This window comes from Sphaeroforma arctica (assembly GCF_001186125.1).
Source record: "Sphaeroforma arctica JP610 unplaced genomic scaffold supercont1.422, whole genome shotgun sequence".
NCBI classification, from domain to species: Eukaryota; class Ichthyosporea; order Ichthyophonida; genus Sphaeroforma; species Sphaeroforma arctica.
Window position 1 is genome coordinate 15,789 of NW_014040136.1, and position 12,866 is coordinate 28,654.

General features: G+C 40.7%; 2 protein-coding genes across 2 annotated transcripts in view; both read right to left on the bottom strand.

Annotated features, from left to right (window-relative positions):
• SARC_06101 (hypothetical protein) overlaps positions 1-815 on the bottom strand; it is a gene marked incomplete at its 3' end in the record, with an annotated part of 4,835 nt that extends 4,020 nt beyond the window's left edge. Inside the window, exon 1 of the mRNA XM_014300009.1 lies at positions 503-815. Coding sequence (XP_014155484.1) covers positions 503-540 — 38 coding nt within the window. The 5' untranslated portion in view covers positions 541-815. The remainder of the gene's footprint in view (positions 1-502) is intronic.
• Positions 816-7,330: 6,515 nt separating this feature from the next.
• On the bottom strand, positions 7,331-12,431 carry SARC_06102 (hypothetical protein). The gene is made up of 6 exons (XM_014300010.1): positions 12,327-12,431; positions 11,635-11,709; positions 10,890-10,987; positions 9,815-9,975; positions 8,445-8,617; positions 7,331-7,512 (listed from the first exon to the last, which is right to left on the bottom strand). Exons 1-6 carry the CDS (start codon positions 12,402-12,404, stop codon positions 7,399-7,401), a joined length of 699 nt encoding a protein of 232 aa, XP_014155485.1. The 5' UTR covers positions 12,405-12,431; the 3' UTR covers positions 7,331-7,398.
• Between the last annotated feature and the right edge of the window lie 435 nt (positions 12,432-12,866).

The following is a 12,866-nucleotide window of genomic DNA, read 5'->3' on the forward strand; positions in this document are numbered from 1 at the left end:
GTGTGTGTGTGTGTGTGTGTGTGTGTGTGTGTGTGTGTGATAAAAATTGAAGTAGTAAATACTAGAATAAGCACATATCTTCATTAATAGATAGAACAATATGTATATAAGAAGAAATATTAATACATACTCTGTTACGAAATTGTGACTCGAAGACTTTACATGTGTTAACTACACTCAAGTTTTTCAGCAGAAAGAATGTTCTTTTAAAGTCGGTTATATTCTATAGCCAGAAGCAATGTAACTCTGGGTATAGCTGAAGTCATACTTGAGTATGAATTATACGATAGATATATTTAACTATCAACCTGAAAATATTGTAGTACGCTTGGCACTTAATATGCCTCCTGGCCATACTATTAGGCGGCACACTGTTCTATAACACAATGATCAAGCTGCGCATGGCAAGCCAGCGCTTTGTACACGTATACCAAATAAAGTGCATGTTGATGGGTATCTACAGCAGTGTACTTGAAGATCCTGATTTTATACTGATTCTTACCTTTGTCTATAGGGAATTGTACCATGGACAGGTTGCATCTTTGCATAACGATAAGGCAGAATACCTCACGAGATTTGCTTGGCATGCTGTGGCGACGATCTTGTGGTGCAACTATAGTAAGGACTACAGAATTCTACAGTGTGCACAGTTTTCACCACCTCTCGCCGCAACTGAGATGGTCGCGTTTTGCAACGAAGTCAGTGCCGATTCTCTAGTCACGGTCGTTTGGTTGGCGAAGCTGCTTGGGCATATACCTTGCAGACACCAGAACCACATCTAGATTAGAGATGTGTGACCTGTCTCAATAGCGGGCTTGGGGGTAAAATCACAAACCAACAAGACATAATCGATTAACAAGCACACAAGAGTTAAGACAGAGAACCCAAATAAATAAAAAATTATATATTTTAAAGACCCACATATTTACCATTGGACATAAGCGTTTTTATACTTTTCTTGTTTTTGAAAAAGTTGCAATAATATCTCATGTTTTTTTTTGTTTTTTTAACAAAAAGAGATAAAAGTGTTGTTAGAAAAAGTTTTTTTAAATATTTGACCTGAAAGCCTACGCATCTCTAGATAAACGTAAACCGGTTTTAATTTTGAATTGTAAACGTTCATCGTATAGACGAGGTTTCGGGCGGCATATTCGTATTTATACAAAAAAAAAGCCCCCTCTGAAGGCTTTCAATTGGTCAGTAATTGGTCGTATTTTTCATTTGGCCAGCAAGTTGTCGCATTAAAAAAATACAACGACATGGTTCTATCAGGTTCTGTATTTATCTCAGTTTCTGCCGGTGGTTAATCGTATACTTTTTCTGGTTTTTTAATAATAAAAATAGAGATTTTCCAAATTTACCATGGGGGCCAGGAAAACGATTTTTAAAATATCTAATCAAGAGAACAAATCTAATTATCCGACTGTTATCTGATTTTCTGACTATGTATCTGATTTTCTGAATGATCTCGGAGACTCGAAAGTCCTTCGTCTCAGTCACTCAAAGACGACACTTATGAGTCATGACTCAGTGACTGCTGATCCGAGTGTTTGTTGTCCATGTTGGGGTGATTGTCTGCTCGATTACTATTTATTATATAGTTTTTTAAACCCTTTTGAGATCTAAAACGTACTGTACATCTACATCCATTTGGCATACTTGATTAGCAGTTAATGTAGTAACCGGATAAGGATCGAAAAGAAGTGTTAGTTGGGTGTGGAGAAGTATTGCTACAAAATGGTAGCACTTGGATGCAGACACTTCGATGAATCTCCATTCTAAATTACTACCAATTTTTTTTTATCTACGTAGATCAGATAAACTTAATCCAACAAAACCATCGCCTTCTAAACCATCGCCTTCAGGCTGGTATGTGAACATATGCCCTAGGTGAATATTTAGGACCAGACCAGAGGATCTAACCTGTGTGAGGAGTTTGGAAACATACCGCAGAACCAGATCTAGGTGATTATTGGAGGACCGACCAGAGGATAACAAAACCGATAAGTGGAAACATAGATAATTGAATGAGATAGTAGTGATGGCTAATCCGGAATCATTTAACAGATATTCTCGTTCTACATAGGATCATGATTGATAAATAAAGCAGCCGGTGATACACCGCGCCATTCCTAATGGCACTTCTGACTACATTAATTTTTTTTCGTCTTACCACTCTTTACTGAGCCTTGTTACTCGGGTTTGACTACAAGCACTATTGCCCAGTGAGCAATGTCTCAAAGGTGGTGATCCAAGAGTGGAAGTTGTAAGATTCGGTCTAATAAAGGCGATACTAATGCCTTAGAATAAATAAACGCGTAGGTAAATTCTAAGTATCGTGTAAAAATAACAAAGTAAATAAACGAAATGTGACTTTTTAGTAAAGTTAGGTATGCCTCGTGAAAACAGCAATACTCTGAGGGATTGTGAGGCTGAGACATTACCTAAATAAAATCCTCTCAGTACTGTTTCCGCCGAATGGATTTTATTTAGTGTTTCGTTGTCGATCTATTAGAAACTATAGTATGTTTCATCGGGGCGAATCCGAGAGACTCATAAAATCCTATCTTTAGAAGAAGAAAAATGAAAAATAAAATACTCTTGATGTCCTTAGTTATTGTCTTAACCAATAATATGCCACTTATCAAGAATTACCGACTTAGCCTTCATCAGACTGGCACATCTGGTTGGGGCTGATCGGAGGATCAACTAGATAACGTTAATAGTCCCTAGAAACCTATATTCGGTTGAGCCATCACGACAGCTTCAACCGTTGATTGGAGCCTACACCAATCCGGCTCTGTGCTATGATTGTAACAAATACGTACATGTTCACATTGCTCGACTATCGCACTGACGGCTGTCTCTTCCCTGTCTGCCCCGGTGGCCAAAAATTCACCACCAGCCACTTTGCCTGCATCCAGCAACTGATCCAATGCATCCTGGTAGGCCCAAACCTGCTTTTCATTGGCCCTGAACTCCTCCAGCAACTACAAGAGCGCCACGACGTTCATGGTATCTGGACCCTTCCACGAACGCCTTGGATCTTTTCTCCAGCATGTAGAACAACCCCTGTACCCACACCCGTCTCTGACATATCAACAGATGTTTTCTATACCCCGGCTAATCACGCTGTTGAAGTACTACTTCCAAATTTCGGTCCAAACCAATTCATCACGCCTGTTGGTTCCGCTTATGATACTTCCAATACAGGCAAACCAGCACATACCGAGTGCATCCGTGGTCTGGTGCGGCATTGGTTCACCCCCAACCTCGCTCCTCAACCGAATTATGACGGATAACCTGATCCTACTTGGCATTTCGTACTCTGCACTAACCCATTCCACAGCACTACACGATAAAGACCCGATCCGAACCACAGAGGTGGGTATGTTATTTAGTAGGTCAGAAAGCGAATACGTGGCACACTCGATGGTGTCAGTTTTTTGTCAGCACCGACCTGAATTGACCCAGCGCATATACTCCATTGTCGACTCACTTGGTCTAAGCTTAACAGGGAATTTACTGTCCACTTCCTCCCATCGATCTTCCCCGAACCACTACAACGGCTATGAGAGCCACACCATATGTAAAAACATTGTAACTTATCTCCTTTGAAATAAATAATATTATCCCTACCAAAGTATTCAGATACAAATAAAGTTGGAAAGTAAATATAGTTCTATTAATAGAACTAGACCAACTCTTATGTTTGGTATTTTACTGAGGCCTTTTAATGGCCTTGTCCAAATATCTGATATGTAAAAGGGAAAGGTATTAATTAATAAAACCATTAAAAACCATTTTCGGAAACTTAAGTTCCTCGTGCTATTAAGAGTACATTTAGGAAACCTATGTTCCTCGTACTATTAAGAGTACATTTAGGAAACTTAAGTTCCTCGTACTATTAAGAGTACGTTTATAATTTACGTACTGCTTAAGAGTACGTTTATAACATAGAGTCTAATGTGGAGGCCCGGCTTATTACAAAGTGTCAGAGAAGTACATTCAGGAGCAGACCGTGCGATAGGAGTGTTTGTTCAGCCATTTTACTAATTCGATTAGCTCCCACCACCGCAGAATTATAATAATTGACCCCGAACTCGCGACCTTTGGTACTAGGTTGGTTGGTTCAGTCATTCTCTTTAAAAATGACTACAAATCGGAAATGCCGCGGTTCGAATTTTGGTTGTCTTTGGTAAAAATTGTGAAGGGAGGCAATCAAATGAATGGGATCAGTGTGAGATTTAGGTGCAGAGAAGTCCAAATATAATAGCTTCAAATTGTTCATCGAAGTGTTAAAGTGTTCTGCAAACTCAGAGAGAGACTCTTTCTCTCTAATAAATACATACCCTCTCAGACTCAGAGAGAGACTCAAGGGTTTTTATATTGACCATATGAGTTTTTACCATTACCAGCTCAAGCGGCTAAACACAACACTAGCACAAATACCTCGGATATTAAACCAAAAGGTGAGATCAAAAATGAATAGAAAACAATAATAACTTATCAGGTCACTGATAATACGCTTATCGCATAATGCCTTTTCGGATAAGTTGTAACTCACATAGGAACGCAGTTAATTTTAGAATGTTGCGGTTGACAGACTTAATCCACTCTCAGGAGTCGGTCGAGAAACTTAATCTGATTCTCGGGAGAAATTTAAGCAACTTGAATGGCTCTCGAGAGTGAGCAAACTCTGATAACATCATACCATATATATTTATCCTCTACCTAGCCCCTAGAGACTACATAAATAAATACATCGAGGATCATACCATATATATTTATCGTCTACCTAGCCCAATAAATCTAAGAGGTGTTTTTTTTTTTGCTGTAAATTCAGGTCTAAGACCTGTAATCTCTCAATCATAAGTGGCAGAAACACTATGTATCACCATCGTAAATTGTCAGTAAGGTTGAGGTCATCTTCTGTAGTCTCAGCTAATATGTGCGACATAAGTACCAACACCAGCCCGTCTCACATTGTTCTCAACATGTGTGTGCGTTGTTTTTATTATTATTTGTGTGCAAAGTGCACTCAGGTAATAGTTCGGTACTCAAGGCCAGGCGCTTTGCAGTTAAACAAAATGAATACATAACTATTCAATTTTAGTTAGCTTAGCCTGTAAAGAACGTAATATCACAAATACAGTAGTTCGGTCACTTAAAATGTGGTCAAAACCGAGTGACGCTCAATAAGAACTCGGGCCAAATGTGCCATTGGGAATAGCGCGGCTGCTATATTTATTAATCACGATCATATGTGGAACGAGACTTTCACTACCATCGGGTGATCTGAAAATACCCGAATCTATGGTTCCGAATGAAAGTCATCATTTCTATCTCACTAGATTCTCTATTTCACTATTCGGTCCGAACCTTTGGTCCGGTCTTAAAAAAATCTACTATGTTCGGTTCTCTAGTCCCATCCTAAACTCCTCACTCAGGTCCGGTCCTTTGGTCCGGTCCTAGATATCCGCCCAAGGCACCTAGGAAAAGGACTAATCAACAGAGTATATAAGATACTATACTCTGTACTTGGAAACAATACGAAGCATTGCACTTTTAAAAGTGAAAAGTCGTTAGCCTAAGTACAAGCATAGACTAGTATTTTTCACGAATAGGGTGACTATATTAACAGGATGTTGAGAAGCTCGTACACTGTGCGTGAACCATATTCTTACTGTATAGGTCCTTTAAACTGTTCCTGACGAAAATTCAGAAACATGTAGAAATTGTATTTGTAGTCAGCCGGTGAAATCAAGGACTAATGAGAATAGAAATTGGCCTTCATCGATTTTCACATATTCAAATATATGTTTTGTATTTTTCTCTTAAAATCCGAAGCGTTCTGACATCACTTTGATGGCTTACAAAGCCTGAGTATTAGGTATGACTCATATACTTGACTCTAATTGAGACAATAGTAGGTATATGAAATTTTATACTAAGTTATATTAATTCTGAACGGCAATTAAAACGGGTTTTGCCCTCCCGCCAAACTCCAGAATCTAAAAAGTGTTTTTACCATTATCAAATAACATTTCTTCACATGGAACTTTATTTATAATAACTAATGTATTAACCACACATATGTGGCTCACATACCAGAACTCAATAACCAGAACAAGAATATGTAGCAATCTTAAGATTTTGTTACAAAACTCAATAAATCGTTATTTTTGCAATTCCAGAACCCAATAACCAGAATGAAAATATGTAGCAATCTTATGTAAAATAAATAGTGATCAGTATTTTCAGGAACTCTGAAAAGTATACACTTCTCGTATCAAAAGATTGTATGGTATGATGTTGTGTACTATTGTCCCAAATATTTTTGTGCATAGTATGCAAGTCATACTAAGTTTGTAAATCGTATGATTTTCACTTTTAGAGACAAAGGAATCTTAGGCTATTTAGAATAAGTGGTAATGCAATAGTCTTCAAATACACTGAAAGACAGACAACTAAAGATAGTACAGGTCTCAGACCAGATTTAGTATAATAGAAACCAATAGAGTTAGCTTGCTCATGATAATTTCTTAACCTATAGCTTGCAGAAGGATCTGTGTGGTCCAGGAAGGATAATCGATGATGCAAATAGGAAGTGTATCGCATTGAATTGTATTGAGTATGTGAAATTGAAATTGTGTCTAATACAGCCTGACCTTTATTCAGTAAACCATTGCGTAGGCGACCATGACCTTAGTAAATTGACTCTTTCACTTTGACAAGTTGACCGTTCATTATCAATATAAAATCTGTGATTGTTTGAAGAACTCCAAATGAAAAAAAAACCCCTAATTTAAGGCGGTGAAACTGATTTTCGAATCCTTCACTAATTTTACGACGGATGGTAGCACTTTCCCCACTTATTTCTATCTTAGATTATGGGATGTGTAATTTGTAGGCAGTAGAAATTCATTTATACCATTGAAGTAGGATCTGAGTTTTAGATTGAAATTCAAACAATCGAGAATTTGAGATTCTTGACTGTAGCAATTTCTCCCTGCTGCGGAACGTCTGGCAAAGCATAGTCGCCAATGTGAAATTGAACGAGCGATTTTTTTCTCGATATAGGCAGAATGACAATAGTGACTACCGTTAAATATACAAATGACAAAAACATCTGTGTATAGTTGAGTATAATATTTTGTATTTCGCAATTGGTTCAGATGGGATCATAAATACATGCAAACAATACATCCAGGGTACGCAGTACACTTTCCATACTGCATACATTTTCCTCTTGCTCATTAAAACGATGAGCAAAGCAACCACTCCGAAATTATTTTGGACAAGAAAGAGCCTTGATTAAATCGACACATGGCTTGCTAAAATTTATTTGCCTGCCGATGGACGTACACTATTCTACTCTCGGCACAGGGCACTCCATTACAAATAGGGCCCCCAGCCCACGTACATCCGCGATAAGTTGTCCACAGATGTGGCTTCTCCAATGAGATAGGTCACCTCCCCTTCCACTGACATTGGCAATCCCGAGTGCGACTGTATTGTTTTTGGACACAAGAGAAAAGAGACAGACACTATGAGTTTACCTATACTGCTGGAGAACGACTGCACTAAGCACCAGGAATGTATACTTTAACCTCGGGAATAAGACTGAAAGTGAAGCAAGTGCAAATGCAATGAGCCGAACGCCCGGTAGGAACACCTGTTCATAGCAGGCGATGAGTAAGTTTGCATGCATCTTACGCCCTATCTGTGATTGTACTATACATTTGCATTTTGATACAGAATGGGCAAGTTCTGTGATTGTACTGTTCATATTTTGACACGGATGAGCAAGTTATATATTTCCGGTGTATAGTCGTAGATTAATACATGAAGGGCAAGCTCTGTGATTGTACTGTATAGTTGCGTTTTGGTACAAGATGAACAAGTTCAGTGTATGTACCCAATTATGCACACAAGTGCGCCGTAAGATTTCAGCTCATGTGATGAAGCATATATAGAAGGGCAGCCAATGGTATCATACGTTTGTGAATGTGCATATATATGCCGGTATGCAGGTATGTGTATGTATGTATATCATTAAGTGTATATGTGCATATGTATGCAGGTATGTGTGCTACGCATTCAAATAAACTATGTCCACACGAATAAAAACACATAAATGTACTCAGGCCCAGCCCAAAATCAAGCAACGAAACAAAAACGAGAACAACGATATGTTACCAGATATCAGAGCCACTAGTAGTCGCATTCGCCCATACCTGGCTATGCATATGTGGCACCGATATATGCATGAATACAGACTTCAGCCACCCATCACGTACGGACGCTTGCTATATGCAATAACTATTGGTCTCTAAAGCACTATTCCGTTCATCAAACCAATCCAGCTAAGCATACATGATACACTCATCGCCCTCAACAGTCCTATATACATCACTTGTGCAATTCGTTCCCTGACATACAGATCCGTTGAGCCTCGTGCGCACTTCGTTGACCGTCTTAATGGTGTTTGTCTTGCTTTTGAAGGTAGAATCCGCTACCGGATCATGTATAAACGGAGTCAACACACTCATCAGGGTGTCGATTTCCTTACGCATAACACTCAGCGTCCGTTCACAGCTCGCCCGGAAGAGCCCTAGGTGAGTGAATAGGATGGATTAGAAATAATAAAAGATGTGGTGTAATACATACATACATGATACAGCACAGGGAGAGCCGTAGGTGAGTGAATAGGATGGATTTTGAATAAATAAAAGATGTGGTGTAAGACATACATGACGATCACAGACGGGAAGAAAGACTGATGTACAGTAGCAAATGGGGTTCATTATATTTATTTATGAATGTCTGTGGTTTGCATCTGCAGTGAGACGGTACTATAGCGCGTGGGCCGTGGAGGGTCGTATACTATCTTTCGCTCACATACCCATCAGGATTACTATGAAGGTTTATGTACATAGAGATCGTAAACGCATACGCATACAGGTACGTATTCAGACACACAACCACCAGCCACAACCCCTCACTCTCACCTTGATTAGTGCGAACGTATTGCAAACACCTTAGTGACCCATGCACCCAACCGCAACAATGGAATGTTTGTTCTCACTGCGTACACACATATACACACTCAAACATATACGCATCAGAGCACATGTACTCATACGCATGTCCTCAAAGCGTTCATCACACACACATATCCTCCCATATTTATACACACATATGAAAGCTGCCCTCACTTTTAGAGTTGTACGCTATCAGCGACCCTAAATACATCGACTATGTTGTGTGTGAGGCAGAACGAGACATACACACACGATTTGAATTCTCTCACATAGGGGTACATGAGAAACGGACACAACACCACACATACTTCAACTCCAACAACATACTCTTTCCTTTTGTGCGTAAACGTGTTGATTGCACAGACATTCATAGCCCGTGGGTCCCAATGGATCGATCATGTGTGTACGACAATAGGGAATTGGTACACTTTCCGAACTGCCACACACATACATTGATAGGAAAAGAAATCCACACAGCACCACCCACACCCACACAACACCACCCACACCCACACAACACCACCCACACCCACACAACACCACCCGCACCCACACAACACCACCCGCACCCACTCCAACAACTTTGCACGCACCTTCGTAGCCAGTGAATCTAAATGCGCCGATCATAACGAGTCTGAGTCGAATGTGCACTCCTCGCACGTATATTCGAGCTCATATATACACACTCAGATTCGAATAAATTCTCTCACCGACACCCCATCTCCCCCCCCCCCCCCACATATATATATATATCTTGCAGCACAAACCTTCGTAGCCAGTGAGCCCAAATGCATCGATCATGTTGTGTGTCAGACGGAAAGGTACACGCTCCGGTATCTCGAACAGTTTGCCTGCGTTGAACATGCAGTTGAAGTCCACGTGCACAATCTCGCCCGATTTTGAATCAAACAGAATGTTTTCCCCGTGCCTGTCGGGCGGATATCGGAATGAACAAATGAATGAGTGCTATTCAACCCCTAAACCCCAGCCAAAAACCCTATGAACAAGAACGTTATTCACTGCGGAACCAATACCTATGTCGTATTCTTGGTATGAACCAAGGCTATGATCAGAATTGTACCCGCACACGGCCACAACATACAGCCCACCCCCCGGTATGACCAACCTACAAGCGAGATTGTACGCGTGTGTACAGTAATTTCATATCCCCATCACCAAGCCATGACGCATTCTATAGTGTATACCTCCGCTGTACTTCAGGTTAGGTGGTGCAGGTACCGCCACAACAGACTGCTGACACAAAGCCGAAACACAGCCAAGACACTGCTAACCAGAGCAACTGGCACAGAATAAATATTGAGAAAAGCAGCCGGATTTGATTCTTGAGCAAGGGTTAGGTACCTTCCCACACCCATCTCCGAGTCTCACGATGTTGTCCACAATGAACATGACCAGACGCAGGCGTTCCTGGTAGCTGGCCGTACGGACAAGCTTTGAAGCTAACATGGCTATACTATACTAACGACACGCGACCGTATGATTCTTTTATATTGCCAAAAGACAGCTTTTTCTTATATACAAACCGAGGATAGAGCTATGTTTGGGGGTGCCATCCATACCTTTCTTTAAGTCCCATGATCCACACAACAATGGGCAGCAGCGCTGTGCTGCGCACGCAGAGCTGGCAATACAGGCAAAACACACAGCTGACTCTGCCCACAGTACCACAACATATTACCCAAACCAAGCACATTCACACAATCAAAACAAGATCATAGGTATGTTCTAGGTGAGCATACAGCCAACATAGCGCCGTAGCACAGTACTATCATACACTCATCAACCCGAGACTCAGAGTCTACGCTCGGTTGTCATTCCTACCTATCTCCGAGCCCCATGATATAGCCGACAATGGACATGACTGCTGTGCTGCGCGCATAGGCTGTTTTTGCGGCCACCCAGGAGGTCGGCTCAGGGAACTGCGGAAGGGTTTAGGGGTTTAGAGTTTTAGGATTTTAGGGTTTAAGGTTTCGGGAATCTATAGCTGTTTACACGATATTGCTATATGGAATGCCTGATGTACGGTATGGTCCTGTGTTGGGCTAGTCATATATATGAAATACACGTTGGTTATAGTGGTCTACAAACGTATTAAACGTTTTACGAATATGTGGATATATACGCGCGTGTCGTTGAAATATATACGAGTATGTGTGCATAGGAGTACAATAGGAGCGAGACACCCGAACCGTAAGAAACAGTGATCTGCTTAAGATACAACAGCGGATTGAGTATAGGCGTTCCGTGAATATTCACGGATGGGTCATTGTGCGATGTATATTTTGCAAAGAAACCGTTTGTAGAACGCGGTGAATATTGGCATGATCCTTTATGCAAGCTAGAATATATCCGAACTGCATATGCCACAAGCACAAGGACTCATTGTATTGAGAGGGGGGAAAATGAGGGGTGGGGGTGGGGGTCTGAACAGGCAATTCATTGCTACTAGCCCTATCAAGAACTAACCATGAAAGACCAAGTGTATTCAAACAGACATTCAATACTTGCCCAATCCAGAAACAATTTGTGCAAGAGAAATACAACCCAATCAACAATCCAGACTTACCCGATTCAGAAACCATTTGTAGAACACGGCCGGCCACATTGGCAACATTTGGTTGACGAAAATCGGAACCATTACCTGGTCGGAAAATAAACGAATCAGCTTGTTAAATTCTGAAAACTCCCAACTTTTGGTTGGCGAATTTGGTGAGATACACAGTCCAGACCGACAACTTAGCGTGAAAGTGCTTCTGGTATTGGACCTATAGCATATGACCAGATCTCAATTCAGATTAGGAAGATGAACTCTGTTGACAGTCCTCTCGAAGTGTGAGAGAACAGGCAACGTCTCACCTCATGCCGTAAACCCTATCAAACCCTAAACCCTACACAGCGAAAGCTCAGCTTTTGTACTATCGTCATTATGCGAACTTTAAATACACACTACAACCACCCGGAAGTACTCCCCTCAGAGCAATCGTCTAGTCGGATATTTAAAGCAATCCACTATTGTTACGGCGCTTCTCCGAGTTTCTCTCTCGCACAGTAAGCTTGAAAGTCATGTATGCATATACATGTATATAAATCTATTTTATACAATACATATACATATGTAAAAATCTACTTCGATACTATCCGAACAAACTCCTCAGTGTCTCAATGTCGAGTTTACAGCCTAGAGGTCAGAGTTGTTGAGAGTTCAGAGTTGTTCTATGTAGCGTGGGGTGAAGGTGTGCACTCTCACCATAATCCTACCTTTGGATCGCGCTTCTCCTCCTTAGTCAGTTTGTCGTAGGGTCTCTTAAGGTCTGACATTGATATTCGTCTGCCCATGGTGGCTAAGATCTTCCGGTATGTCTGCAGGAGTCAATAGTCGATCATGCAAGAAATTTAAAAAGATAAGAAAATATGAAATGAAATGTTAGAAGACAAAAAATATTGACATGTATGTGAGATGTGTGTTGCATTTGATTTGCGACATGATAGGCAACGGGTTGTTGGCCAATAATGGCCACAGATAACTGATATGCGATGCGCAGATGTGCGGTGCAACATCCTCGGGACAGAGTGGCAAGAATGTGCGGTTAACAGACCGGAATAAAAAAAACGAAGAGTTGTGTGCTATTAATAGCAATAATCACGTGCGCTAATAATAGCAATACTCACGTGTGCTACTAATAGCAATACTCACGTGTGCTATTAATACCAATATTCACGTGTGCTGATAATAGCAATACTCACGTGTGCTACTAATAGCAATACTCACGTGTGCTACTAATAGCAATACTCATCGTG

Bases quoted from the DNA above. Each gene is read 5' to 3' on its own strand.
- SARC_06102 (XM_014300010.1), bottom strand. From the start codon at position 12,404: ATGGGCAGACGAATATCAATGTCAGACCTTAAGAGACCCTACGACAAA. The intron at 10,988-11,634 runs GTAAGTCTGGAT...ACCCTTCCGCAG, and splicing joins ACAAATGGTTTCTGAATCGG to TTCCCTGAGCCGACCTCCTG. The intron at 8,618-9,814 runs GTTTGTGCTGCA...TCACTCACCTAG, and splicing joins TGGGCTCACTGGCTACGAAG to GGCTCTTCCGGGCGAGCTGT.